This window comes from Doryrhamphus excisus, linkage group LG9 (genome assembly GCF_037039965.1).
Source record: "Doryrhamphus excisus strain RoL-2023G ecotype Guam linkage group LG9, RoL_Dexc_Guam_v1.1, whole genome shotgun sequence".
NCBI classification, from domain to species: Eukaryota; Metazoa; Chordata; class Actinopteri; order Syngnathiformes; family Syngnathidae; genus Doryrhamphus; species Doryrhamphus excisus.
The window spans coordinates 12,555,467-12,582,053 of NC_136365.1; the positions used below are offsets into that span (position 1 = coordinate 12,555,467).

The 26,587-nt window shown below is 42.8% G+C and overlaps 1 protein-coding gene across 2 annotated transcripts in view; it reads left to right on the forward strand.

The window, feature by feature from the left end:
• dnah6 (dynein, axonemal, heavy chain 6) overlaps positions 1 to 26,587 on the forward strand; it is a 47,257-nt gene that overhangs the window by 9,379 nt on the left and 11,291 nt on the right. For both annotated transcript variants that reach the window (XM_078793409.1, XM_058066351.2), the window contains 42 exons: positions 70 to 213; positions 2,905 to 3,060; positions 3,480 to 3,530; positions 3,661 to 3,753; positions 3,853 to 3,972; positions 4,269 to 4,449; positions 4,553 to 4,649; positions 5,267 to 5,492; positions 6,215 to 6,379; positions 6,528 to 6,638; positions 6,732 to 6,857; positions 8,130 to 8,285; positions 8,365 to 8,526; positions 8,621 to 8,758; positions 8,873 to 9,040; positions 9,130 to 9,278; positions 12,187 to 12,294; positions 12,371 to 12,497; positions 12,728 to 12,940; positions 13,027 to 13,248; positions 13,321 to 13,443; positions 14,358 to 14,540; positions 14,610 to 14,753; positions 15,116 to 15,341; positions 15,540 to 15,683; positions 15,799 to 15,956; positions 16,147 to 16,278; positions 16,367 to 16,538; positions 18,086 to 18,232; positions 18,307 to 18,380; positions 19,533 to 19,687; positions 19,778 to 20,009; positions 20,086 to 20,238; positions 20,953 to 21,093; positions 21,354 to 21,596; positions 21,686 to 21,853; positions 21,915 to 22,150; positions 22,327 to 22,471; positions 23,897 to 24,013; positions 24,149 to 24,272; positions 24,409 to 24,605; positions 25,129 to 25,332. In XM_078793409.1, coding sequence (XP_078649535.1) covers positions 70 to 213; positions 2,905 to 3,060; positions 3,480 to 3,530; positions 3,661 to 3,753; positions 3,853 to 3,972; positions 4,269 to 4,449; positions 4,553 to 4,649; positions 5,267 to 5,492; positions 6,215 to 6,379; positions 6,528 to 6,638; positions 6,732 to 6,857; positions 8,130 to 8,285; positions 8,365 to 8,526; positions 8,621 to 8,758; positions 8,873 to 9,040; positions 9,130 to 9,278; positions 12,187 to 12,294; positions 12,371 to 12,497; positions 12,728 to 12,940; positions 13,027 to 13,248; positions 13,321 to 13,443; positions 14,358 to 14,540; positions 14,610 to 14,753; positions 15,116 to 15,341; positions 15,540 to 15,683; positions 15,799 to 15,956; positions 16,147 to 16,278; positions 16,367 to 16,538; positions 18,086 to 18,232; positions 18,307 to 18,380; positions 19,533 to 19,687; positions 19,778 to 20,009; positions 20,086 to 20,238; positions 20,953 to 21,093; positions 21,354 to 21,596; positions 21,686 to 21,853; positions 21,915 to 22,150; positions 22,327 to 22,471; positions 23,897 to 24,013; positions 24,149 to 24,272; positions 24,409 to 24,605; positions 25,129 to 25,332 — 6,531 coding nt within the window. The remainder of the gene's footprint in view (positions 1 to 69; positions 214 to 2,904; positions 3,061 to 3,479; positions 3,531 to 3,660; positions 3,754 to 3,852; positions 3,973 to 4,268; positions 4,450 to 4,552; positions 4,650 to 5,266; positions 5,493 to 6,214; positions 6,380 to 6,527; positions 6,639 to 6,731; positions 6,858 to 8,129; positions 8,286 to 8,364; positions 8,527 to 8,620; positions 8,759 to 8,872; positions 9,041 to 9,129; positions 9,279 to 12,186; positions 12,295 to 12,370; positions 12,498 to 12,727; positions 12,941 to 13,026; positions 13,249 to 13,320; positions 13,444 to 14,357; positions 14,541 to 14,609; positions 14,754 to 15,115; positions 15,342 to 15,539; positions 15,684 to 15,798; positions 15,957 to 16,146; positions 16,279 to 16,366; positions 16,539 to 18,085; positions 18,233 to 18,306; positions 18,381 to 19,532; positions 19,688 to 19,777; positions 20,010 to 20,085; positions 20,239 to 20,952; positions 21,094 to 21,353; positions 21,597 to 21,685; positions 21,854 to 21,914; positions 22,151 to 22,326; positions 22,472 to 23,896; positions 24,014 to 24,148; positions 24,273 to 24,408; positions 24,606 to 25,128; positions 25,333 to 26,587) is intronic.

A 26,587-nucleotide genomic window follows, 5' to 3' on the forward strand; every position in this document is an offset into this window, starting at 1 on the left:
CCCCCCCCCCCCAAGAAGCCTCATGTCATATGCTTATACGTATCCTTACCCATCCTTTCCCATCCATAGAACCTGATTTTGCAGCTGGACATGGAGCAGTTGAACTCACAGGTCAACAGATACAACAAGTACATTAGCCAGATGGAGAAGGGCTTGCCTCGCAACAACGTTGTGCCTTGTCTGAAGGACAAGGTTGAACTCATGAAACAGAGGGTGGGTAGGACAATAATGTGTATTCAATAACCTACAGTGCATCCGGAAAGTATTCACAGCGCTTCACTTTTTCTACATTTTGTCATGTTACAGCCTCATTCCAAACTGAATTAAATTAATCTCTTACCTCAAAATTCTACACAAAATACTCCATTATGACAATGTGAAAAAAGGTTTTTTTGACATGTTTTGAATTTATTAAAAATAGAAAACAAAAAAATCACATTTACATAAGTATTCACAGCCTTTGCTTAATACTTTGTTGATCCACCTTTGGCAGCAATTACAGCCTCAAGTCTTTTTGAATATGATCCCACAAGTTTAGCACACCTATCTTTAGGCAGTTTTTTCCCATTCTTCTTTGCAATAAGTCTCAAGCTCCATCAGGTTGGATGGGAGACGTCTGTGCACAGCCATTTTCAGATCTCTCCAGAGATGTTCGATCGGATTCAAGTCTGGACTCTGGCTGGGCCACTCCAGGACATTCACGGAGTGGTTCTGAAGCCAATCTTTTGAGATCTTGGCTGTGTGCTAATGTCTACTGTCTATATGGTCAAGGTACATGACCAGTCTACTGAGGTCAAGAGCGCTCTGGAGCAGGTTTTCATCCAGGATATCTCTATATATTGCTGCATTCATTTTTCCTTCTATCCTGACTAGTCTGCCAGTTCCTGCTGCTGAAAAACATCCCCACAGCATGATGCTGCCACCACCATGCTTCACTGTAGGGATGGTATTGGCCTGGTGATGAGCAGTGCCTGGTTTCCTCCAAACATGGCGCCTGGCATTCACACCAAATAGTTCAATCTTTGTCTCATCAGACCAGAGAATTTTGTTTCTCATGGTCTGAGAGTCATTCAGGTGCTTTTTGGCAAATTCCTGTTCCTTTTACTAAGGAGTGGCTTTTGTCTGGCCACTCTACCATACAGGCCTGATTGGTGGATTGCTGCAGAGATGGTTGTCCATCTGGAAGGCTCTCCTCTCTCCACAGAGGAACGCTGGAGCTCTGACAGAGTGACCATCGGGGCCTTGGTCACCTCCCTGACTAAGGCCCTTCTTCCCCGATCGCTCAGTTTAGAAGGCTGGCCAGCTCTAGGAAGAGTCCTGGTGGTTCCAAACGTCTTCCATTTACGAATAATGGAGGCCACTGTGCTCATTGGGACTTTCAAAGCAGCAGAAATTTTTCTGTATCCTTCCCCAGATTTGTGCCTCAAGACAATCCTGTCTCGCAGGTCTACAGACAGTTCTTTTGACTTCATGCTTGGTGTTTGTGCTCTGACATGCACAGTCAACTGTGGGACCTTATATAGACAGGTGTGTGCCTTTCCAAATCATGTCCAATCAACTGAATTTACTGCAGGTGGACTCCAATTAAGCTGTAGAAAGATCTCAAGGATGATCAGTGGAAAAAAGATGCACCTGAGCTCAATTTTGAGCTTCATGGCAAAGGCTGTGAATACTTATGTAAATGTGATTTTTTTGTTTTCTATTTTTAATAAATTCAAAACATGTCAAAAAAAACTTTTTTCACATTATCATAATGAAGTATTTTGTGTAGAATTTTGAGGTAAGAGATTAATTTAATTCTGTTTGGAATGAGGCTGTAACATGACAAAATGTAGAAAAAGTGAAGCGCTGTGAATACTTTCCGGATGCACTGTACATTGTAACACACTATAATACATGACTTAATGCGACTTTAACTCAGGCCATATACACATGCAAACTTCTTGGTTGTTAAAAACGAGACCTTTTGTAAAATTCCAGCTGAAGTGGAGATTTTCCAAACCTCCACCAAAACTGAGTGTTTTGGTTCGGGTTGTAAGAAATGTGTTTTACAGGGTACCTGACATGAGTCATCAACTTGTTGAAATACCTTTATATATTCTTTGGTAGTATGTTCTTGATTTTTCACTTTCACTGAAAGCCAATGATGAGTTCATGTTGACAGCCAATTCCAGAAGTGACATCATCAGAGTACTATCGCTCAGGTAAACAAACACAGCTGTGTATGAGACGGAGGATGTTCACAGTATAGCAAATATTTGAGTGATGTGTCAATAGTTTGGGAGGAGAAAATAAGGGAGAAACATTTGGAGAAAGCAGAACATGGATGTAATGGAGATGAAGACTGGTCACCTTTAAAACACAGAATGGTTAGTGGAAATGAGTGGCTAAGTCGTCAGTTAGTCTTCTAAATCGGACCACCCAGTATATCAGTGTGAAATGAATGCTTCTCACAAAGGTGCTCCTTCGAATATGTCATCAGAGAAATGATCACCGCAAAGAACGTAACTCGAGGCGGGCTTGCCTCTGCCTCTTTTTCTCTGTACCTGCTCCGTCCACTCTTAAACCTTCCTCTTTTGGAAAAGAAAGCAAACTTTCTCTCGGACATGGTAAACATCCAGCAGCAACACAACATTTTGGCACAACTGCCGTTTTCAGCTGCTCATGGGTGGTGCCATGAAGAACAAAGGTATATTTTGCGAACGTACCATTTGCTTTCTAAAATCAATATGCAACATAATTACAAACAATATGTAACATATTTAAGCAAAGTTGATGAATCAAGTCAGGGACCCTTGAAACCTCATGTAACGAGAGCATGAAGTTATTGACTGACAGGTGTTGGTTTCATTTTGTGAATCTGTAGACGTGCGTGCATGAGGACTGACACTTATTTCCTTTCAGTTGCCCGTGATCACAGACTTGCGTAACCCGTGTATGAAACCGGAACACTGGAGGAATCTGGAGGCCGTGGTGAAGAGCTCCTTGAACGTGGAGCAGCTCACTATGGCTGCGATGGAGGAGCTCGATGTCTTTTCCTACGGCACGGACATACAGGAAGTATGTATATCTTACTTCCTTCTTGGTACTAAGCCGATCCTGTTTCTAATGTATCTTCAAAGTTACTTGGAGGCATGGACCAGATCCATAACACCTATCGGATTATAATTGTACAGTACTGCCTTGCCACTTGGAATTTCATGGCTTCACGCTATCATTTTTTGTTTTGTTTTTTACAAATATATGAATGAATAAATCATGGTCCTGTTTATATGCAGGGGTGTTATTGCACGTCTCCAGGGCTCTCATCATGATACAAAATTGTAAGGTCGTTAACTATAAAAACTATGAAAAAATTGCATTTATAAATAAGGAATCCTCAGGTCTGCAACTAATTAATTCCAATAAACCATTTTCTATACATTTTATTAAAATAAGTAAAACGATGTAACTGTGTTGAACTAAGACTTTCATTGTAGGTGTCAGCACAGGCTTCAGGGGAGGCTTCAGTGGAAACCATTATTAATAAGGTAATGAGAGCACTTAAACTGGTTTTATTCCACATCCCAGCCACGGAGAGATATGAGTCCATTTGATCTCCTCTTATGAAATTATTATTGATCAATATTTCCAGGCTGGAATTAATTTGTCCCTGTGCAGGTGGAGGATGTTTGGTGGACTACAACCTTCACTCTACTGCAGCATGGTGACTCCAAGGAGATCTTTATCCTGGGAGGCACAGATGATATCCAGGTAAACAAAAAGTATATGACATGTATTACACGACACGTTGTCATGGGATTTGGGGTTCAGATGTTACAATTTCTCCGGTTATTCTGCTTTCCGGTGTAGGTACTCCTGGATGACAGCATCATCAATGTTGGCACAGCGGCATCTTCCCGTTATGTCACACCCATCAAAGCCCGCGTGGACAAACTATTGATGAGGCTGATCCGCTTCAACCAAACTCTGGTAAAGTCAGTATTTCTTTCCAATACTGTATGTTGTGATGATACAGTATGTGGTTTTCTACATTGGTCAGTAAGTGTCAGCCATGCTACTGTAATGTTGGGTTTTTACACAGCAGCCACACCAGGAGTGTACCTCCCTCTCGTCTGTGAGCTTAAAAAATAATACATAGTTGATACATAATGCACCAAAAAAACAAAAGTGTATTAAAATGTTACTTTTGAAACTATTCGTAAAATGAAATTATAAGCCTGTGCCCTCAACTTGCAGTATTTCTACCTATTTCTTCTCCTGCCCAGGATGAGTGGCTTACATGCCAGAGAAACTGGCTGTATTTAGAAAGTATCTTCTTGGCCCCAGACATCAAGAGGCAGCTTCCTGCTGAGTCGAAAATGTTTCTGAAAGTGGACAAGTCCTGGAAGGCCATCATGGCCAAGGTCAAAAAGATGCCCAATGCCCTCAAAGCGGCCACACAGCCAGGTAGATGAGCACACATGGAGGAAGAGGAAGAAGTTGACATATACATGAGATAAATGTTTCGACGACTCTGCACACCCAAAAAGCTCCTTTTTATTTTACACAGATCTCTTGGAGACTTTTCAGGAAAATAATGTTCTCTTGGACAAGATCCAAAAGTGTTTGGAAGACTACCTGGAGTCCAAGAGGGTTATATTCCCCAGGTATCTCCGTTTGCATCTAATCCCTCTTTTCTATAGTTCATTTCTTCCACAGCGTGGAGAGTGTGGTCGGTGCATTTTTCCGCAAGTAGTAGTACTTATATATAAATTGAATACTTTCATAGCATAGAGGCCGTGTTTACGACCTTCTAAATATGCACATTTTTTTGACAAACAACCACAAAAAGTGATATATTTTTATAAAGCTGCGGAAATTGAAGCGTGAAGCAGCTATGGCTTTCTGTACTAAGGATCTTCACACATTAGGGGATTTTTGGTTAAAATACTCCTAATGTGCTGAGACTGCGCACTATGGTTGGTGGTTCTGCAACGTACCCTCGGCGTGTGGTGTTTATTGCAAATGTCGATCCAAAATCAGAGCAAAAGTCAACGTCAAGGTAGCAGGAGGGTTTGGAGGGGGAGGACTGAGCCGTGTGTCAAAAATATAATTTTTTATGGGCTGTTATCATTTGCAAAAGCGGGATCTACTGTCCGATGTTTACCTGCCACTTCGTTGTTTGCGTTGTTTGTTTTTTTTATTCGTCATTGACCATGGCCATCATTATCACTACTTCTCCACTCACTTGTGACATCATCTGCAATGTGTCCGCCCATCTCAGGTTCTACTTCTTGTCCAATGATGAACTGCTGAAGATTTTAGCCCAGACGAGGAACCCACAAGCGGTGCAGCCTCACCTGAGAAAATGCTTTGATGCCATTACTCACCTGGAGTTTGCTTTGGTGTCTGACCAGTCAGGCACAGGTACAGCTACGCTGGAGCCTGGAGAACAGGAAAAGGTCTACACCAAGGACATCTTGAATATCGTCTCCCCTGAAGGAGAGAAGGTCAGTCATGGTTAAGTCAAACCAAATAAGCAGGGGCTGCAGTTTTTAAGATGTCCGTGAATAAAAAGGAAATTCTGGTGGTTGCATGACAAATATTAGTCTGTGCCCCCCCCCACTGTGTTTTCCCGCACACTCACTTGGCACTCGCAAATAGAAAAAGGTAGTTTGTGGTTGATGGAGCTCACTGAGAGTAGAAGTCTGTGCACGTCAGGTCCTCACCACGCCTCCACTTCACCATAGAAGGGCATACATTTGGCGTCCATATGGAAAGAGCCTAGGTAGTATTGTTGATGCTGCCTCTGGCATTCTGAATCACAACCGCTGAGAAGATGACGAGGACAAAAAAAGCAGAATTTCACAAAACTGGCGGAAACAATAATTTTCTCTTCATATTTAGACTTAAATTACAGCTGATTTTTCTATTTGTGCTGCTTTTTTCCAACCCTTTTTGCTTGTCATTTTTTTCTCCTAATTCTCCTAATTTCCCCAACCCCAAAATAACAAAATTGTTTTTTTTGTTTGTTAGTCTGATACTAAAATTAGATTATTTTTCCTCATAATATTATGAGCACTGTCATGGCAGAAGCAAACCATTCGTGAGGTCACACTTGGTGATCATGTGGGTCAAGTAGTTAATAATAAAAATAATGTAATTCATAACGTTGTATAAGATGTATATGACTGCCGCTAACCGGTGGTTTTATTGTTGTGTGTGAGTGTAGGTGGGTTTAACCAAAGGTCTGAAGGCGAGGGGTAACGTGGAAGAATGGCTTTGCAAGGTGGAGGAGGCCATGTACAACTCACTGCGACATCTCTGCAAGGCTGCCATTGCAGACTATCAACTGCAGTCCCGGGAGGAATGGGTGGTGTCCGGGTATCCCTCTCAGGTACCGTATGGACACATACGTACACACTTTCAGGTTACCCTTCCGTCCTCCTCTCCATTTTCCAAACTCCACACATTCTGACTCTAGGTGATTATAGTAGGTCTGGACTAGCATGTATGAATGTCCATGCCCTGTCTTTGTCCACTAGGTGGTGTTAACAATCTCCCAGATGATGTGGTGCAAGGACATGGAAGCATGTCTGGAGGGAGACCATGACCACTTTGCTGCCTTGCAGCAGTTTGAACACACCAACTTTGATGTAAAACGAAATAGTTAGAAGATTGTTTACCGTCCTTGCCAAACATAATGTACCTGGTGTCCACCACGCCTGGTGTCCTTGTGTGTGTTTCAGAGGTTAAATGCCCTGGCAGCTTTGGTCAGAGGACAGCTACCCGCTCTACACCGCAATATCATCACTGCCCTCATCACCATCGATGTACATGCCCGCGACATTGTCACAGATTTAGTCCGACAAAAGGTACTGTATACGTATGATTGTGTCATGACACACACACACACACACACACATCTTTACTGGTTGTTGCTTGGCTTCATACAGGGCTGTCCAGTCTTTTTCAAGCAAGTGCCACATAGTGAAAAATGACCGGTTGCAACTTAGTTAATTTGAAATTTTGTAAAGCAACACATGTAGATATGCTAAGAGGTTATACAGCGATCCATTTTCAATGCTGCTTATCCTCACTGGGGTCGGAGGGTATGCTGGAGCCTATCCCAGCTGACTTTGGGGTCCACCCTGTACTTGTGGCCATGCCAATCCCCGGGCACATATAGTCAAACAACCATTCACACTCACATTCATACCGATGGACAATTTGGAGTGGCCAATTAACCTAACCTGACCTAATTTTTGGGATGGGGGAGGAATGAAACGTTTTGTTATTAAAGGAGAAAACAATCCAAGCCTACATGACCCTGTGTGAAAAAGCGATTGCCCCCCAAAGCTAATAACTGGTCGGGCCACCTTTAGCAGTAACAACTGCAATCAAGCGTTTGTGATAACTTGCAATGAGTTTCTTCCAGCGCTGTGGAGGAACGTTGGCCCACTGATCCTTGCAGAATTGTTGTCATTCAGCCACATTGGAGGCTTGTCCAGCATGAAGCCTTTTTAAGGTCATGCCACAGCATCTCAATAGGATCCAGGTCAGGACTTGGACTAGGCCACTCCAAAGTCTTCATTTGTTTTTTCTTCAGCCATTCAGAGGTGGACTTGCTGGTGTGTTTTGGATCATTGTCCTGCTGCACAACCCAAGTTGGTCTCAGCTTGAGGTCTCCAACAGATGGCCGCACATTCTCCTTCAGGATGTTTTTGGGAGATGGCAGAATTCATGCTTTTTATTCATGCATTTATCACAGCAAGTATTCCAAGTCCTGAAGCAGCAAAACAGCCCCAGACCATCAAACTACCACCACCATATTTTACAGTAGCAATCATGTTCTTTCTACGAAATGTGGTGTCCCAACACACCTTCCAAAAATGTCAACTTTTGTCTCGTCAGAGACCTTTTCCCAAAGGTCTTGGCATCATCAAGATGTTTTCTGGCTAAATTGAGACCAGCCTTAATGTTCTTTTTGTTCAGCGGTGGTTTCGGTCTTGGAACCTTCGGTCTTTTTGCCTCGTGTCTTTCTTATGGGGGAGTCATGAACTTTGTGGGTTCGCTGGAGTCCCAAAGCTTATGGTGGATTGGATGTGGACTTTCACAAAAGCTATGATCAGATTCATGCTTTGTAGGTGGACTCCAGGACTAACTTTGAATGGCAGAGACAGTTGCGCTACTACTGGGACCTTGACATAGACAACTGTGTAGCCACCATGGCCTTATCCACGTACATTTATGCGTATGAATATCTAGGAGCCTGCCCCCGTCTGGTCATCACTCCACTTACGGTAACACTTTTCCACCCTGTTGTTGTGTAATACTGTAACTTGTTGTTGTGTAACCCTTACCATGCCTGCCAAAATGCAGGACCGTTGCTACTTATGTCTGATGGGAGCTCTCCAATTGGACCTGGGGGGTGCTCCAGCCGGGCCTGCAGGGACGGGAAAGACCGAGACCACAAAGGATTTGGCTAAAGCTTTGGCCATTCAGTGTGTGGTCTTCAATTGTTCTGATGGACTTGACTACAAGGTGAGAAGAATATAATGGTTGGTTCATACTCGGGGTGATGAGAAGACGATAACGACTCACAAAATTCAATTCATCCAAATGCGTCTTTCTTCAGATGATGGGGCGTTTCTTCAGTGGGCTGGCTCAGTCTGGTGCCTGGTGCTGCTTTGATGAGTTTAATCGAATCGATATTGAGGTGTTGTCCGTCATTGCACAGCAGCTCATCACCATACGGAATGCCAAAGCTGCTAAAGTATGACATGGAAAAGCTGACAGCTATATTTCTTTTTTCTCTTTTTCAAAGATGCAACCACAATCAGACACGTTTGTATAGTCCTTAAAGTCAATCGCGTTTCTTTCCTTTTAGCTAACAAAGTTTCGATTTGAAGGCAGAGAGATCAAGCTGGTGATGACCTGTGCTGCTTTTATTACCATGAACCCAGGCTACGCTGGAAGGTCGGAGCTTCCTGATAACCTAAAATCTCTCTTCAGACCCTTAACCATGATGGTGCCAAACTATGCGCTCATTGCCGAGGTAAGACATTGGATGAACGAGCATAAACAAGAGCAGCATTTTCACGCCACATTATCTGCCTGCATTTTCTGCCTGCATTTTCTGCACAGGTGATTTTATACTCGGAGGGATTCGAGTCCAGTAAGGTTTTAGCCAGGAAGATGACCCAGATGTACAAGTTGTGCTCTGAGCAGCTGTCCCAACAGGACCACTACGACTTTGGAATGAGGGCCGTCAAATCTGTGCTGGTCATGGCAGGGTCAGAGAATCACACATGAATAGTAAAGTACACTATTACAGGACACAAATGGCGAGTAATTAAGACGCCCGAGCTTGACACTCCATTACAGGGGGGTCCACATATTTTGCACATTGGGCCGTCTACTGAATAACAAAGGATATTTGATTTTTATCAAAAACTCGATTTTTCCCATTTTTACTGTTTGGTCATTTTATTTAAACAGTGTGCCACTGGCCCCAAAAGACCCCCGGCATAACATTACTGACACCTAGTACCCAGTGTAGAATACTACAGTCCCTGACAAAAGTCTTGTCGCTTATCCAAGTTGTAGGAACAAGAAATAATAACTTGACTTGTAGTTGCTCAATTGGAATCAGAAATGACTTGTATGAAAGGCAAAGCCCTCTAGATTATGCTTTTTATATCAAAATAAAGTTTTGTACCATTCATTGAGTTTTATCATTTAATTAGGACATAAAGGTCAGATTTTGCTTGGACAAAAGTCTTGTCGCATACAAAAAAATGTAGAAATAATACATATACTTAATTTTGAATACACAAATATGCTACAATAACATCAGAACATAAAGTCATTGTACCTTGGAAAAAATAATTAATATTGTGTATGGCTTCCATGAGCTTGGAGGACTGCATCCATACGTCTTGGCAATGACTCAAATAACTTATTGATGAAGTCATCTGGAATGGCCAAGAAAGCAGTCTTGCAGGACTCCCAGAGTTCATCAGGATTTTTCGGCTTCATCTTCCAAGCCTCCTCCTTCATCTTACCCCAGACATGCTCAATAATGTTCATGTCTGGCGACTGGGCTGGCCAATCCTGGAGCACCTTGACCTTCTTGGCTTTCAGGAACTTGGATGTGGAGGCTGAAGTATGAGAAGGAGTGCCATCCTGCTGCAGAATTTGCCCTTTCTTGTGGTCTTTCTGTCGCACACCCCCATACTGGATGTATCCCCAAACCACGATTTTTCCTCCACCAAACTTGACTGTTTTCTGGGTGAATCTTGGGTCCATGCGGGTTATACTGCAGAAGACCTGTTGGAACCCGCATGGACCCAAGATTCACCCAGAAAACAGTCAAGTTTGGTGGAGGAAAAATCATGGTTTGGGGATACAGCCAGTATGCGGGTGTGCGACAGATCTGCAAGGTATACAATATTAATTCTTTTTTCCAAGGTACAATGACTTTATGTTCTGATGTTATTGTAGCATATTTGTAGCATAATCTGACCTTTATGTCCTAATTAAATGATAAAACTCAATGAATGGTACAAAACTTTATTTTGATATAAAAAGCATAATCTAGAGGGCTTTGCCTTTCATATAAGTCATTTCTGATTCCAATTGAGCAACTACAAGTCAAGTTATTATTTGTTGTTCCTACAACTTGGATAAGCGACAAGACTTTTGTCAGGGACTGTACATATCATCACAATGTCTTGCCGTTTTTTACTTTATTTGGCCATTTTTATGCTTGGAAATGCTGAATTTAGGTACAAAAATGATTGACTAATAACGGGCATGCACTCAAGCATGAAACAGTGGTAACTGATATATTATTATATTTTCATAAAACCGTGATAGAGGGAGGCCATGAAATCCTAAAAATCCTGAAATGGTGAGGGCGAACTACAGATGCTTACTTGAGAATATGAATAGGAATGTTAACAAAACAGTCACAGGCTCCAGCATGCCCTAAAGAGGATAAGCGCTATAGAAAATGGATGGATAGATGGATGGACCAAACATTGCACGTGGATGGGTCTATGAAGGACAGTTGACGCACATTTCGTAGTTAAAGGAAAAAATAAGGTTAAAATTTCAGTGAGAAGATTTGGAGTCAGAAACACAACAGTTGTTGTTGCTCTGCATGAGTGCATAAATAGACTGATGCCAAATGGATGCTCCCAGGCTGTTGGTTATGGGCTTATAACTCCAGTAATTGACATGTGATTTATGTCTTTTCCTTGTTGGTCCTGTATTCCATCTCCTTTTTGTCTTGCGCTTCCACAACACTCATTACTCCCCCACTTTAATGACTCTGTAATCTTTTTACTATGTTTAAATGAGCATGGCCAACCTGTCAGGATCACAAGCAATGTATAACATTGAATTCTCACCTCACTTTAGCTGTTTGTATGCGTTTTTAGTACAGTGCATCTATGTCTGGGCTAATTGAATTTCATTCCAATTGGGCTAAATAGACCAAACTGTATGGATCCAAGTGGCAGCCTTTGCTGTTGTATATTTCAGCGAATTCACGAGTGGAGGTAGTGATGTACTTACAAGTCATTAAGAAGACATTAAATGGGATGTTTTTCAGGAGTTCTCGTCATTTTTTAACTGTGTACCAGCCAAATAGCATCCTTTTATACCTTTATTTGAAGCCAAATGCCTCTTGTAAAGTTGTTCCTTCTTAGCAGTCATCAGTGGGATGATCACTTTGAGGAACAGAATTTGATGTGGGCGTCCATTTGGCTCTCGTTCTTCGCACTTGCTTCACCCATTCTCTTTTGTTGAAGAAAACAATCACTTGTATACTGTGAACATCCAGCAGCAGCACAACATTTTGGATTGACTACTATTTTGATGGAAAATATACCGAAATGTATGATACCAAGTCGACCATCAACCTCGCAAAGCATTTGTTTACTCTGTTCTAGCTGAGCAATGTACCCCGATGACAACACTTGCAGAAGGAGGCTGAACAGCAAGAGCTAGCACATCTTGGTTGGCTCCATGAACCATTAATGTCCTTTTTGAAAATGCACTTTCGAAAATTGAACAATGTAGAACATCATTACAAACAATATATAACATATATAACATAAGCAACCTTGATAAATTAGGGTAAGGGAACCTACAACCATGCAAGCTTCCTTAGGCACGCATATCATCTGTTTATAGGTCACTAAAAAGAGAAAATCCTCACCTGAGTGAAGATGTTGTTCTTATCAGAGCTCTGCGGGATTCCAATCTGCCAAAGTTCCTTACAGATGATGCAGAACTGTTTGGGTAAGCATGGCATTTCATGAGTATGTATACTGCACATGTCAAAGTCATTATTGTTCAATGTTTGCAAATCCACCAGTGGTATCCTGTCTGACCTTTTCCCCGGGGTGTCCATCCCAGAGCATGACTACGGTATCCTGCATTCAACAATTGTCGACTGTATAGTCAAGCGGAACCTGCAGCCCCTGGCCACCATGATCAATAAGGTGCCAATAACTTTGATATAGCTTCATGACTTGTATGCTGTATATAGTTTTTTAGTGCTGTTGACAGATGTTTGACAAGGTTAGAGTTACTCACAATAAACACGCCGCTGTGGTGCATAATGTACACGTCACATGTGTCACACATCAGGGAATGGCACATACATACAAACAACCATTCTCACTTACATTCATAGCTATGGACAAACGTACTGTTCCGTTTTGATCCCCAGGTTATCCAACTGTATGAGACCATGATCGTGCGACATGGTGTCATGCTGGTCGGGCCAACTGGGGGGGGGAAAACTACTGTTTACACCATCCTGGCGGACACGCTGATCACCCTTTATAACTCGGAGTACAGGAGCAACAACCCCTTCTATCAGCCTGTCAAGACTTACATTCTCAACCCCAAATCGGTCACCATGGGAGAACTCTATGGAGAGGTACTTTGAAAAAGGAGGTGTACATATTCAAACATTTTCTTGGTGCAAATTCCCATTTTTTTTCTGTTTTTAAAACCGGATACCAGGTTAACAATCTGACCATGGAATGGCGTGACGGACTAATGGCACTTAGTGTCCGTGACGCGGTGGACGACACCACCAATGACCACAAGTGGGTGATCTGCGATGGGCCGGTTGATGCCCTGTGGATTGAGAACATGAACACCGTGCTGGATGACAACAAGATGCTCTGCCTGGCTAACAGTGAAAGGATCAAACTGTCACCATCCATACACATGGTGTTTGAGGTCTGAGTTGGATGCCAACGATATTCAGCATCCTTCATTGACGTGATGTAATCTAAAATACATTTTTTTCAGGTCCAGGATTTGGCTGTGGCATCACCAGCCACAGTCAGTCGCTGTGGGATGGTTTTTATTGACCCGGACGAACTCAAGTGGATGCCCTACGTCCAGACATGGATCAGTGGTCTAGGTTCCAAAGTAGGACTGTGTCTAATGCAGTACATTTCTGTCAAAACGATTGGGATGTTCTCTCATTCCCGATTCCGCATTAACGACCTGTAGTATTTACAGATATTTATTTGTGATGAAATACAGTATAATAAAGTGTCCATAATGAGGCCACTATTGGTACAACAGCCATCAACATTGGTAAAAACCCGTAGGGAGAGAAGCACTATAATCACAAGAAAGAGGTCACTCACGGTGCAACCAAAACACACAGCTATGTGCGGATTGAAATAGATGCTTACACACTAATATGCATGCAAAACAATACTATTTTATACTCATTTGGAACCTGCAAGGCATGCTTGGCAGGCCATCTGCTATAGAGAGAAATGTGTCTTTTATCCAATCAAAAAAAACAAGAATAATGGATTTGAAATGTAAAAAAGATTTGCAAACCTAATTATTTTTTTACCATAATGATTACAAATGTACCTTGTTTACAAATAAAAACTATATATTCTTATGAAACATATATATATTTTTTACATTAAACAAATCCCAATGTTCTTCGATGTCTGCCATTTGGAGGTGGGTCCACAATGGAACCCTTATGAAACCCATTGAAAATCCATTGTATATTTATCGAGGACGCCCAGCTCTGATCAGTCTTGGGTATACCCGATTTTTCACCCAGACTCAGCTGGGATAGGCTTAAGCTTCCTCATGACCCCGAATAAGAGATGCTGCAGTGACAACACACAATATATGAACCCAAAGTTCCTTTCGGTCCCACCACTGTCCTCAATGCTTGTGTGGTAAAACTGTATAGTTGGATAGCCTGTTGATCTGTTAGATAAATAGAAATGAAACAACTCTAAGCTCCCTGTATATAGTAGCTGTCTTATATAGCTGTCTTTCTTGCTTGGAATCTTGCTGCTGTGCAGTTCCCAGAAGCAGTGACGACGGTTTTGCTGGAGTTATTTGAGCAGTATGTGGAGGATGGTCTCCAGTATGTGTTGAAGTACTGCACCCAAGCAATCCGCCAGGTGGACATCAGTAAAGTCACCACCCTTTGTTCCCTGCTGGAAGCACTGCTGCTGGGCAAAGAAGGCCCCGACTTTAAAATGGTATTTACTTTTACACAATGTCAAGATTTTATTTTATGACGTACAAGCATCATATTTTGTGTGTTGCAGGATTCCAAGCGCCTCAGCGATGTACTATGCCAGACTTTCATATTTTGCTACTTATGGTCAATCGGAGGAAACCTGCCCAGCGTCCACTGGGATGATTTTGACAACTTCATCAGAGAGCAATTTAAAGACAACAACAGTGCTAAGGTACATGGATGGTTAACAGTCTTAGAAGACGTCATTGCATTTCAATAAAGCAGATCCTCCAGGGGGTGTCACCATTCCTTTGCAGATATTGGATCAATTTTGTGCGTTTAATAGAACTTTTAGAACTAGGCTATTACAGTATTTGATATTTGCCCTCATTTCCGCAGCAGGATACCCAGCATGCTTTGCAGGTGGCCTCACAAACGTAATCCTTAAATGCAGGCAACCTGAGAATGTATTGCATTTTCAAGAGCCAAAAACCTTAGAATCCTTCCCGAAATGAGTTCGTTCCTTACGTGCCTGGACGGCAAAACAATTTTGAGGTGTGATCAGTGAATGCCTTTTCATTCTGTCTTTTGTAGATCCCCACCAGTGGAGGTCTGTGGGATGTGTACATGAACTTTACCAAAATGTCTTTGGTGCAATGGGAGAAAATAATACCTTCGTTTACATACAATAGCGAGCAACCCTTTTTTGAAATGCTGGTTCCCACCGCAGACACGGTCCGCTATGGATACCTGATGGAAAAACTGCTATCTGTCCGTCATTCCATACTCTTCACTGGTTCTACCGGAGTGGGGAAGGCAAGTAATAACAGAATATAATAATAGTAGTATAAGTTATAATAATAATAGAATTCTTTGTTTTAAGTTCTATTATATACCAGATATAAATCAAGTGGATGCAAAATACACGGGCATATTGTTGAAAAGCTCCTGTGAGCTGTAAGCTTTGCACCAAATAAAAAAGTGTTGCTAAAATAATGTTTGTGTCTTTTGCAGTCAGTGATAGCTCGAGGTCTTCTCAACAGTATCCAGGAAAATAGTGGTTATGTTCCTGTTTACATCAACTTCTCTGCTCAGACCTCCTCTGCCCGCACACAAGAAATCATTGAGTCTAAGCTGGAGAAAAAGCGGAAGAACATGCTTGGTACACAGCACTCTGGAAAATCCAAATAAAATCTGTGGCATTTTTAGGAGGTTTTAGGACCCCAAAGTATCCTGACTTATTTCTTCAGAGTTTCTGATTTGTTCTGTCCGTGTAGGTGCTCCGAAGGACAAGAGGGTCGTGGTATTTGTGGACGATCTGAATATGCCGAAGCTGGACAGTTATGGTTCGCAGCCCCCCATCGAACTACTGCGTCAGTTCCAGGACTTTTCTGGGTTTTATGACAGGGAGTTCTTCTTCTGGAAAGAGATACAGGTACACATGTACAAGGGTGTGAATATCAAGCTCCAAATATACATTTTATTTGATTTATTACCGCCTGTTTCTAAATGATCACCAGTTTTGGCTAAATCAAATGGGTTTCATACTTAATAAATGGGAATTTGCGAAATGTACTTGTGGGAGATGTTTTAGTTTTAATGGCACTTTTCATCCTCTTCTCAAGGACATGACGATTGCAGCAGCGTGTGCTCCTCCAGGAGGAGGACGCAACCCTGTGACACCCCGATTCATACGACACTTCAGCATGTTGTGCCTACCCACGCCCTCAGAACAAAGCCTTAAACAGATCATCATTGTTAGGATACACATGACACACTCAGAATCATTATAATACTGTTTTTCTGTTTGGCTTTTTTCCTCTCATGTTTTGTACTTTCCTTCAGGCCATCTTGTCGGGATTCCTCAAAGAGTTCCCCCAGCCGGTGAAGGACTGCAGCAAACAGATTGTGGATTCAGCTGTAGAGATTTACAACCGCTTGAGTGTGGATCTGCTTCCCACTCCAGCCAAGTCTCATTATGTCTTCAATCTCAGGGACCTCTCCAAGTGTGTCCAAGGTGAGCCAACAGGATTGGTACTTACCCATCAAATATGCTGGCAATGCTGACGCCGAACTACAATGCTGCAGTCACAGTCCAATCCTGCGCCTGGACCCTGACCAGCTGACCCCATACTGAAATGCTGTAGTTAGCATGCTAACTGTTAAGTCTTTATACATATGCAAATGGTTAGATGCTAACATGTGAACATTAGCATACTGTTAACATGTTTAAATTGGTAATATTGAACATGAAAACACTATGTAAGAATATACCTTTGAAAATATCAATAATGTTAACATGTAAAATATCAGCATGCTAACACCTAACGTGAAAACACTAAGTCTCTATGTAAATGTATTCTTTGAAAAAAACATAAAGCTGACATGCTAATACCTAGCATGTTGATGATTAGTCTTTATGTAAGTTTATACCTATAAAATGGCAATGTTAACATGTTAACCCGTAACGGGGATTTGCAGTAGGGAACAGGTGGAGGAGATGCTAGAAGAGTGGAGGTTTGCCCTGGAAAGGAGAGGAATGAAGATTAGCTGCAGCAAGACGGAGTATATGTGTGTGACTGAGAGGGACCCAAGTGGAAGAGTGAGGTTACAGGGATGAAGAGATACAGAAGTTGGAGAGTATCTGGAGTCAACAGTCCAGAACAATGGAGATTGTGAAAAGGAGGCGAAGAAGCGTGTGCAGGCAGGATGGAACGGGTGGAGAAAAGTGTCAGGCGTGATGTGATAGAAGAGTTTAGCTAAAATGTTGTTTGGTCTAGAAACAGTGGCACTGAGGAAAAGACAGGAAGCAGAAGTGGAGTAGCAGAGATGAGGATGCTGAGGTTCTCATTGGGAGTGACCAAGATGGATAGGATCAGGAAGGAGAACATCAGAGGGACATTACATGTTGGAGGCCTTGGAGATAAAGTCCTTTAGGCCAGACTGAGATGGTTGGGACATGTCCACAGGAGAGATAGTGAATATATTGGTAGAAGGATGCTGCCAGGTAGGAGGCGTGGAGGAAGACCAAAGAGGAGGTTTATGGATGTAGTGAAGGAGGCCGTGAGGGTAGTTGGTGTGAGAGGGTTAGATGGAGGAGATTGATTTGCTCTCACACCCTTGAAGGGAAAAGCTGAAGGACAAAGAAGAAGAAGACACCAGGACTGAGACTGTTGTGCTGAGCGATCACCAATGGTGATTTCTAACAGGCTGCCACGTTGTTGAATGTGAGCTTTTCTTTTACTCTCAAAAATAAAGTCTGCCTCTGTCTCAAGACCCTTGAGCGCCACAGTATTAACAATGCTAACATCGTGAAGCCCATATTGTTCATTTCTGTTTAAATAAGCCAACTGTATGAAAGTGTTTATGTCTTTGACAGTCAGTACCAGAAGGGGAGGAGATCAAATACTTACTTCCCCAAATGGTAATTCTTCAAGGGCAGGAATACGTGTTTCAGCTCCCTACTCACCTAAACCAATATAGCCGTTATACTGTATTTGCCCGCACAGCCCCCGACGTAGCCCACTTTCTAAAGAATATATATCATTCTCTCTTCATGGTTAGGTATCCTGCAATGTGAACCAAGCCAAGTGCGAGACAAGACCCAGATCTTTCGTCTGTTCTGCCATGAATGCCAGCGGGTTTTCCACGATCGACTCATCAATGGCCAAGATAAAGAGTATTTCAACACCATTGTCTGTGACTCAGCCAGTAAGAGCATTTCAAACACTACAGATGGCACGTTGCAGAATACCCCTCCACTTACTCATGTCTTTTTTGGCCAGGCAAATATTTCAGCATTAACTTGGAGCCCTCATACTTTGTGACTGAGCCCATCATATTTGGGGACTTCATCAAGGTATTTTTCTATAGCCAGGACGCTTGGAAGTCTCGTCAAGTCATTCAATCAAAAGTGGATTGCTATGACTTTTGAGCCGTGTAGTCATTGGAATTTACAATACATCACAAAAGTGAGTCCAGCCTTCACATTTACTGTAGAATTAAATGTAGCTATAACTTTGTGTACACTGACTTACTGTCCACTGCAAATAAGTGAACACACAACCATTATTGTCTAAAAAGCTGGCAACACAAGTGAGACCCCTCACAGTGAACAATGTTTGGTGAGATGAATCCCTACTGGAATCGTCTTCCACCCCTCTGGACTGCTTTTTCATGCTTCAGTTGAGAAGAGGCGTTGTTCTTGGACGACCTTCATGCAGACCAACCTGATGCTGTGTGCAATGTATGGTCCAAGCACCGACAGAAAGACTTCCCGCTGTCACGCCCTGTGTAGGTTCCCACGGGACCGTTCGTTTATGTCCCCTTCTTAGTTTCTGTTCGGACGCCCTTATTTTGCATTCACTTCCTGCTTTGCCTCTTTTTTCCCCTGTGTTGCCCATATACCCATACCTAATTTCTGTTGCCTATTTAGTTCAGGTGTGTGCTTCTCCCCTTTGTGGATCATTATCGTTTGTCAGTCTGCTTTACTCAGTTGCTGTAATTATGATCCAAAAGAAACATTTTACCTGCATCTGGTCCTGCTCTCTGCATCCTGGGGTCGCACCGCCTACCAGCCGCAAACGTGACACCCTCTTCTTTAACCTCTGCAGCCAAGCTGGCAGCACTCGTACATGTGTTATTTATGAGGCATCTTCTAGGTCGAAGCTGTCTTGAAATATCACTGTCTGATTTTGTATGGTCCAGCAGGAATATGAATAGGATTAATAGGACATAGGTAGAATTGCATGTTTGATGGACTGTGTACTTGTTACCAGCTAAACAAGTGAAAGTTTATTTACTATGCAACCTGGACTCTGACTGCTGTTTATTGAATTTAAATTTCTACAGAACTAAATAGGTATAATCAAATATGACTTGGACTAGAGGGGTGTACTCACTTTTGCGAGGTACTGTAACTGAAAATATAAAAATTCAAAATCAACACCTGATTTCTGTGTTTAAACCAAATGGATTATTTCTCATCCTGCCAATCATGGTGTGCCTTTAGGTGGGTGCCGAAAAGGAAGAACGCTTGTACGAGGATCTTACAGACTTGGATAAGATCCAGAATGTCCTTCAGGACTATCTCTGTGATTTCAACATGACGTACTCTAAGGAGAGCAAGCTGGTCTTCTTCCAGGATGCCATAGAGCATGTTTCGAGGTACTAAAAACTACTTCATGCTTGGAGACAGACAGTACCTCTAACCTTTCCTGAGGGTGTATTGTTGATTTGACTTCTTGCATCTTCCAGAATTGCTCGTATGATTCGCCTAGAGCGAGGTAATGGCCTGCTAGTAGGAGTAGGGGGCACGGGCAAGCAATCGCTCACTCGGTTGGCGTCCCACATATGTGAGTACCAGTGCTTTGAGATCGAGCTCAGTCGAGGCTACAACTACGATAGCTTCCACGAAGACCTGAGAAGGCTCTATAAGATGGTGGGAGTGGAGAGGAAAGACACTGTGTTCCTTTTCACAGACACTCAGGTATGAAAACACAGAATGAAAAACTAAGGTGGGGCAGGCACGTTGAAAGGTGTGCTGCTGTACTGGCATGCTTTAGATCGTGGTGGAGGAGTTTTTGGAGGACATCAACAACATGCTGAATTCCGGTGAGGTGCCCAACCTTTTTGAAAAAGATGAGCTGGAGCAGGTACTTGCTGCAACCCGGCCAAAAGCCAAAGAAGCTGGGATCAGTGAGGAGAACAGGGATGAGGTAATAAGAATTCCATTTACAGGATAATACTAAGCACTCAACATGTACAAGACTGGAATAGAGTACAAGACCATGAAGAGGATAGTCTTTGGACCCCAAGACCATCAGCAATATTGTAGACCTGAACAAGACTGGAATGGACTACCAGCCCACTAACTAGATTGTAGACCAGGACTAGACTGGAATGGACTACAAGATTATTAAAAGATTTTAGACCCACGACTAGAATTGACTACGAGAATGGACTGCGAGACCACCAACAAGACAGTAGACCTGCACAAGACTGGAATGGCCCATCAAAAAGAAGATGGTTGATGGTCCCACCCACCCCATGACATGAATAGACCTGAATGACGGATACAGACCTGTGTGACTCTTTCAAAACACAATTCCATTCTGTCTCTTTTCAACTCTTAATCCGACAACACACAGATTGAAATACTCCAAATGGGTATTGGCACATCTTAGGCAACTTTAGTTCATTATTGCATAACTTTCCTGAGCCAAGAATCTTTTACATCGTATTTATTAAATATGCAATTAGATGAATAAAAAATATATAGTATATTTTACATGCTGCCTTGTGTAAATGTAGTTTCCTACAGACGGCACAGATTCTGTGGAATGGCCCATTGTAGTTTTACACAACAATGGAGACATTTACTGGTACATATTTATCTAACTACAACTGAATTGTGTGTGTTTTATCTGTAGGTGTTCCAATATTTCATCTCTCGTGTACGAGAGAAGTTACACATTGTGCTGTGTATGAGTCCAGTCGGCGATGCCTTCAGATCCCGCTGTCGTATGTTCCCCTCTCTGGTCAACTGCTGCACCATCGACTGGTTTGTGGAGGTTGGCTAATATTTCTAACAAACACCTTATTGACACATGTAATTGTTAGCTCGTTGATGTCCTCCACGAGTAAGCAGAAAAACAAAGTAGCATAAATGATTCTAATTACATTTGAGATCAAAATAATGAACATATTGTCTTTTAGGGACATGTGGCCCCACATTCAGTAACTTGAACCCTAGTTGTTGTGGTTGTGAATGGCTGTATAAATGACCAGCTGAACCATTTCTCTACCTCCCTTTTTTACATGTGATTCCCAGTGGCCCCGTGAGGCCCTGCTCTCTGTCTCTCAGGCCTTTTTCCAGAATGTGGACTTTGGCACCGAGGAGCTCAAGCAGAGCTTCTCAGATTTGTGTGTGGAGACACATGTCAGCGTCTCTCTCATGGCCGAGCGCTTCTACTCTGAGTTGAGGCGTCGCTACTATACCACCCCCACCTCCTACTTGGAGCTCATCAACCTTTATCTGTCAATGCTGGACGACAAGAGGAAGCAGCTCGTGCTCGTGAGGCGAAGCGTCAAAAATGCTATAATGTGTTGGCATTGCAGCGAAAGATGTATTGCTAAATATGGCGCCCTCATCTTCATGCACAGGCAAGGGATCGGGTGAAGAGTGGTCTGACGAAGCTCCTGGAGACCAATGACCTGGTGGCAAAAATGAAAGTGGACCTTTCTGCTCTGGAGCCACTTCTCAAACAGAAAAACATCGACGTCGATGCCCTGATGGAAAAACTCTCTGTTGACCAAGAGAGTGCTGATGAGGTAAGGCATGAGGTTGGAGATCTCAGGCTTTGGTGTATTTCATGGACGCTCTTTACCACAGACACGTCGAGTTGTTAAAGAGGAGGAGGCCATGGCAAAGGTGAAGGCTGAAGATACTCAGGCAATAGCTGACGATTGCCAGAGGGACCTGAACGAGGCTCTGCCTGCCCTGGAGGGGGCCAACCAGGCTCTTAATTCCCTGGACAAGGCTGACATCTCGGAGCTGAAAGTGTTCACCAAACCTCCTGACCTGGTCATGACTGTCATGGAGGCTGTGTGCATCCTCCTCAACTGCAAGTCCGTGTCCTTCTCTTACTCTCTTAAAAGCAATAAAACGTGTGGGGGGGTACACACAGCCTACTAACCAGAAAAAGTCATGTCTTTTCTGTCGTTTAAATAATGTTGCATGTGTTCCACCACACAAAGCACCAGGCCAAAATAAAATTGCCTTTTTCTTGTTTGTTCTTGCACAGAACGGACTGGGCCAGTGCTAAAAAGCTACTGGGTGATGCCAATTTCACACGATATTTGACTGACTACGACAAGGACAATATCAAGCCTCAGGTCCTGGCCAAGCTGCAGAAATACATTAACAACCCTGACTTCGTACCCGACAAGGTCCGTTGGACCCAAACGTTGACATGGTGGTTTGGACTGGGGGGGGCTTTTGAAGAAATCCTGTTTCTATCTGTTAGCGTCTGGGTTTATGAAGGCAAAACCTTCCCGTCACACGCCATGCAATCTGACACAACTGTCAGTCACACGTTCCAAATGCGTGAGCTTTAACTTGGGATGCTTGGCAGGCAGCGGCAGACCCTACATGTCTGCTGTGTGAGGTTGGGTTGCCAACAAAATGATACCTCTCGTATTGAGTCGACAAGGGATGCACTTTGTCCCATATTGCTGCCAGAATCTACACTCGTCTGTAAAACCACAGTTTGACAGCGCTCTGTCACCAAACCTGCTGCCGTCCCACTTTTCTTGCACACACTCGCCTGTGTCGCTGGCTGTACTTTAGTTCTATTTTAGTTGTAGCGGAGCGGCCAGCGATGGCGGGGCTAAAAGCCCACCGGTCTGCGAGTCCCACAGAGGGTGACCTTTTACATCGTGCACAGGAACCTCTGGCAAACTAATACAAAAGACCAGGGGGTAGTAGTTGGCAAATACATGTGATTTTTATTTTACAACCAAGAATATTTAAAATGAAGTGATTTTATTAGCTTCGCAATATAAAAAAAGACTAGACACATTAAGACACTAATTGACCCTAATTGGGAGGGGGGGATGGAAAAAAGCAACAACACACAGCAAACCAATACTAACAAAAGCAAAACCCCAACAACACAAAATACCCTTTAAATAAAACACTAACTCCCAATTGGACCAAGTAAAAGTGCATATGTGCGATGGTTGTTGGCCCTCCCCTAAAGTGCATACAATAAGCCCGTTGAGACAGCACAACCCCAGAGCGGCATCTACTGCCTAAATTAAGCCTAACACGCTTTCGGAGGTTCACAGAAAAAGGTAATAGTAGTGTGCGCAACCACCCTTAATATAACGGGCAAAACAAAGCATAACAAGTCAGCAGTGGCTTACTGAAACACAAAATGATGAACATGTTAACCACTGCAAACTGAATGTAACAAAAGAAAACGAAAACTACCTTCACCGTGATCTCAGCTAAACCAGGTCAGGAGCGATCTGCACTTCTCCGCTGCAGGTGACTCGCTCATAGAGAGGAAGCAATGTGCCATTTAAATAGACCGCCTGATTAGCGCAGTTGCGCATCGTGGCTGCCCATGATATGTTTGGGGGAGTGCTGACCATCGGACTTTTGGCTTTCAACTAGAGCCGGAGCTGAGTCACCAAAATCACACCATTACATAGTCATCTGCCAAGCTTCTGGTCTTCAAACTCCAAATGTGACACACGGGGGTCTCCTATTTGGCCAACTGATTTTGAGTAGCTCATGAAGGGTCAAAGAATATTTGACCCTTTGAGTGGATATCTGCTCGGTAACTATTCTAATGTTACATTTTGAAGGTGGAGAAAGTGTCCAAGGCTTGCAAGTCAATGTGTATGTGGGTCAGAGCCATGGACATTTATTCCAGAGTCCTCAAGGAAGTTGGTCCCAAGAGAGAAGCATTCGCCAAAGCACAGGTGAGCAGTTTAGTCCACAAACATTCCTGGTATGGCTCTCCGCACTCGCTTATACTTTGTATGCAATGCACCGATTGAGGGCTTGACTGGTTAATTGCAATCATTTGTCATGTCTTTGTTCATGGTCCTGTGCAGGAGGAGCTGGAGACCACTATGGCAACGCTGAGGGAGAAGCAACAACTGCTCCATCAGGTGGAAGATAAGATCAGGGTTCTCCAGGAGAATTATGACAGCAGCTTGAATGAGAAGCAGGAACTGGGTGATTTCCATGATCTGTCTAGCACTTTCAATACTCAAATCAAAGCCTTGAATTGCATTTGAATAGATTTGAATAATCCATCTACTGTATTTGTATGATATATTTTTCCACATGGACTGACTCGCCTCTCTTGAAGTCAACACCATGGCAGTGACACAGGCTCGGTTGACTCGAGCGGGAAAGCTAACATCGGCTTTAGGAGATGAGCAAGTCCGCTGGGAGGAGAGCGTTGCCGTGTACAATCAACAGATCATAGACATTGTGGGGAATGTCTTCATTGCGGCGGCTTGTGTGGCCTACTATGGAGCTTTCACTTCTCACTACAGAAAGCTGGTAGGGACGATGACCACATTACCGTGTCTACCCCACGCATTGCAAAATTGGTATCACCTCGTTGAGAAAGTACTCACACGAGGCCGATTGCTATTCCTTCTTTTCAGCCTTTCTTGATGCTTCTTTGGAGCGTGTTGCTATTGGAGAAGTGGTCAATGACCACACATTGAAACGTTTTTCACGTCTGAACTGTGTTCAGAGTATTTGGTCACAGCGCGGGAAATAAAGTACACAGTCTATATGGGAAAGTAAAGCTGGTCTAGAAGTGAGAGCAATGCATCTATTGTGTGTTTGCCTCTTCCCCCAGTACTTTCACATCAGTTATCTGTGATGTTGTGCAACCCTGGTTGTACAGTGGGAGTGTGTGTGTCAAGAAGGCCTTCTGTGAGATGCTATTAGACCGATCCTATGCTGTAGGTGTAATAATGGTATCGAACCGTCATTGGTCTACGATGTCATTGTCCCTCTGTCAGAGCTAACTATATACGTACCTTTTTTTATTTCACCTTCCATGTTTCCTCAGCTTGTTGATGAGTGGATATCACAGTGCCAGAAGCTGAGCATCCCCATCAGTTCCAGCTTCAGCCTTATCAACATTTTGGGCGACCCGTACGTAATCCAACAGTGGAATGCTGAAGGTCTGCCTCGAGACACAGTGTCCACAGAGAATGGAATCCTGGTGACAGAAGGTCGCCGCTGGCCCCTCATGATCGATCCACAGGATCAGGTGAACCAGTTTGTTATGGGAACTTTCCCGTTTGATCTTCTTTCTTATTTTATCTGACATGAAGATCACTGAACCACATTTTGCACCCGTAGTTAAATGTTTTGGTGTCTATAGCTGCAGTAGTTGTGTTTAACAATCATTTATTCATAAGCGGATAGGAAAACATTTATGCAAATATATTTTAACTGCACAATAATGAATTACAATTAAATGTAATATAGTGGATGGGCGATTTCACCAAATCTCTGCCATTTGTGTTTAGCTTTTTCTTTTTTCAACTCCTAATCTGTAAATAATACACACATTGAACTACTCACCATGTGTATTGGTCGGTCTCACACAACTCTGTCATTTTTGTACGAGTTTGCTAAGACAATATGACTCATTTAGAAGAGTGTGTTTTTAAACATATCATGTTGACAAAAATAAGAAATAATTCAGGCTTCAGCATACGCCCACTGCCCTAGTGCCACAAGTATAGTTGGGTTAAGAAGTACACAAATACTGTAAACAGTAAGTACTGTAAACAATGTCAATTATCATATATGGTAGTGTCAGCTTGTATCAGGCTACAGGCAGCAAACGCTATTTCCCAGTGTTCAAGGTAGTTAATAATCTTTTAACATGGATTATTAAATATACAGTGCATCCGGAAAGTATTCACAGCGCTGTCATGTTACAGCCTCATTCCAAACTGAATTAAATTAATCTCTTAGCCCAAAATTCTACACAAAATACTCCATTATGACAATGTGAAAAAAGGGTTTTTTTGACATGTTTTGAATTTATTAAAAATAGAAATTAAAAAAATCACATTTACATAAGTATTCACAGCCTTTGCCATGAAGCTCAAAATTGAGCTCAGGTGCATCTTTTTTCCACTGATCATCCTTGAGATCTTTCTACAGCTTAATTGGAGTCCACCTGCAGTAAATTCAGTTGATTGGACATGATTTGGAAATATAATAACTGTCTATATAAGGTCCCACAGTTGACTGTGCATGTCAGAGCACAAACACCAAGCATGAAGTCAAAAGAACTGTCTGTAGACCTGCGAGACAGGATTGTCTTGAGGCACAAATCTGGGGAAGGATACAGAAAAATTTCTGCTGCTTTGAAGGTCCCAATGAGCACAGTGGCCTCCATTATTCGTAAATGGAAGACGTTTGGAACCACCAGGACTCTTCCTAGAGCTGGCCGGCCTTCTAAACTGAGCGATCGGGGAAGAAGGGCCTTAGTCATGGAGGTGACCAAG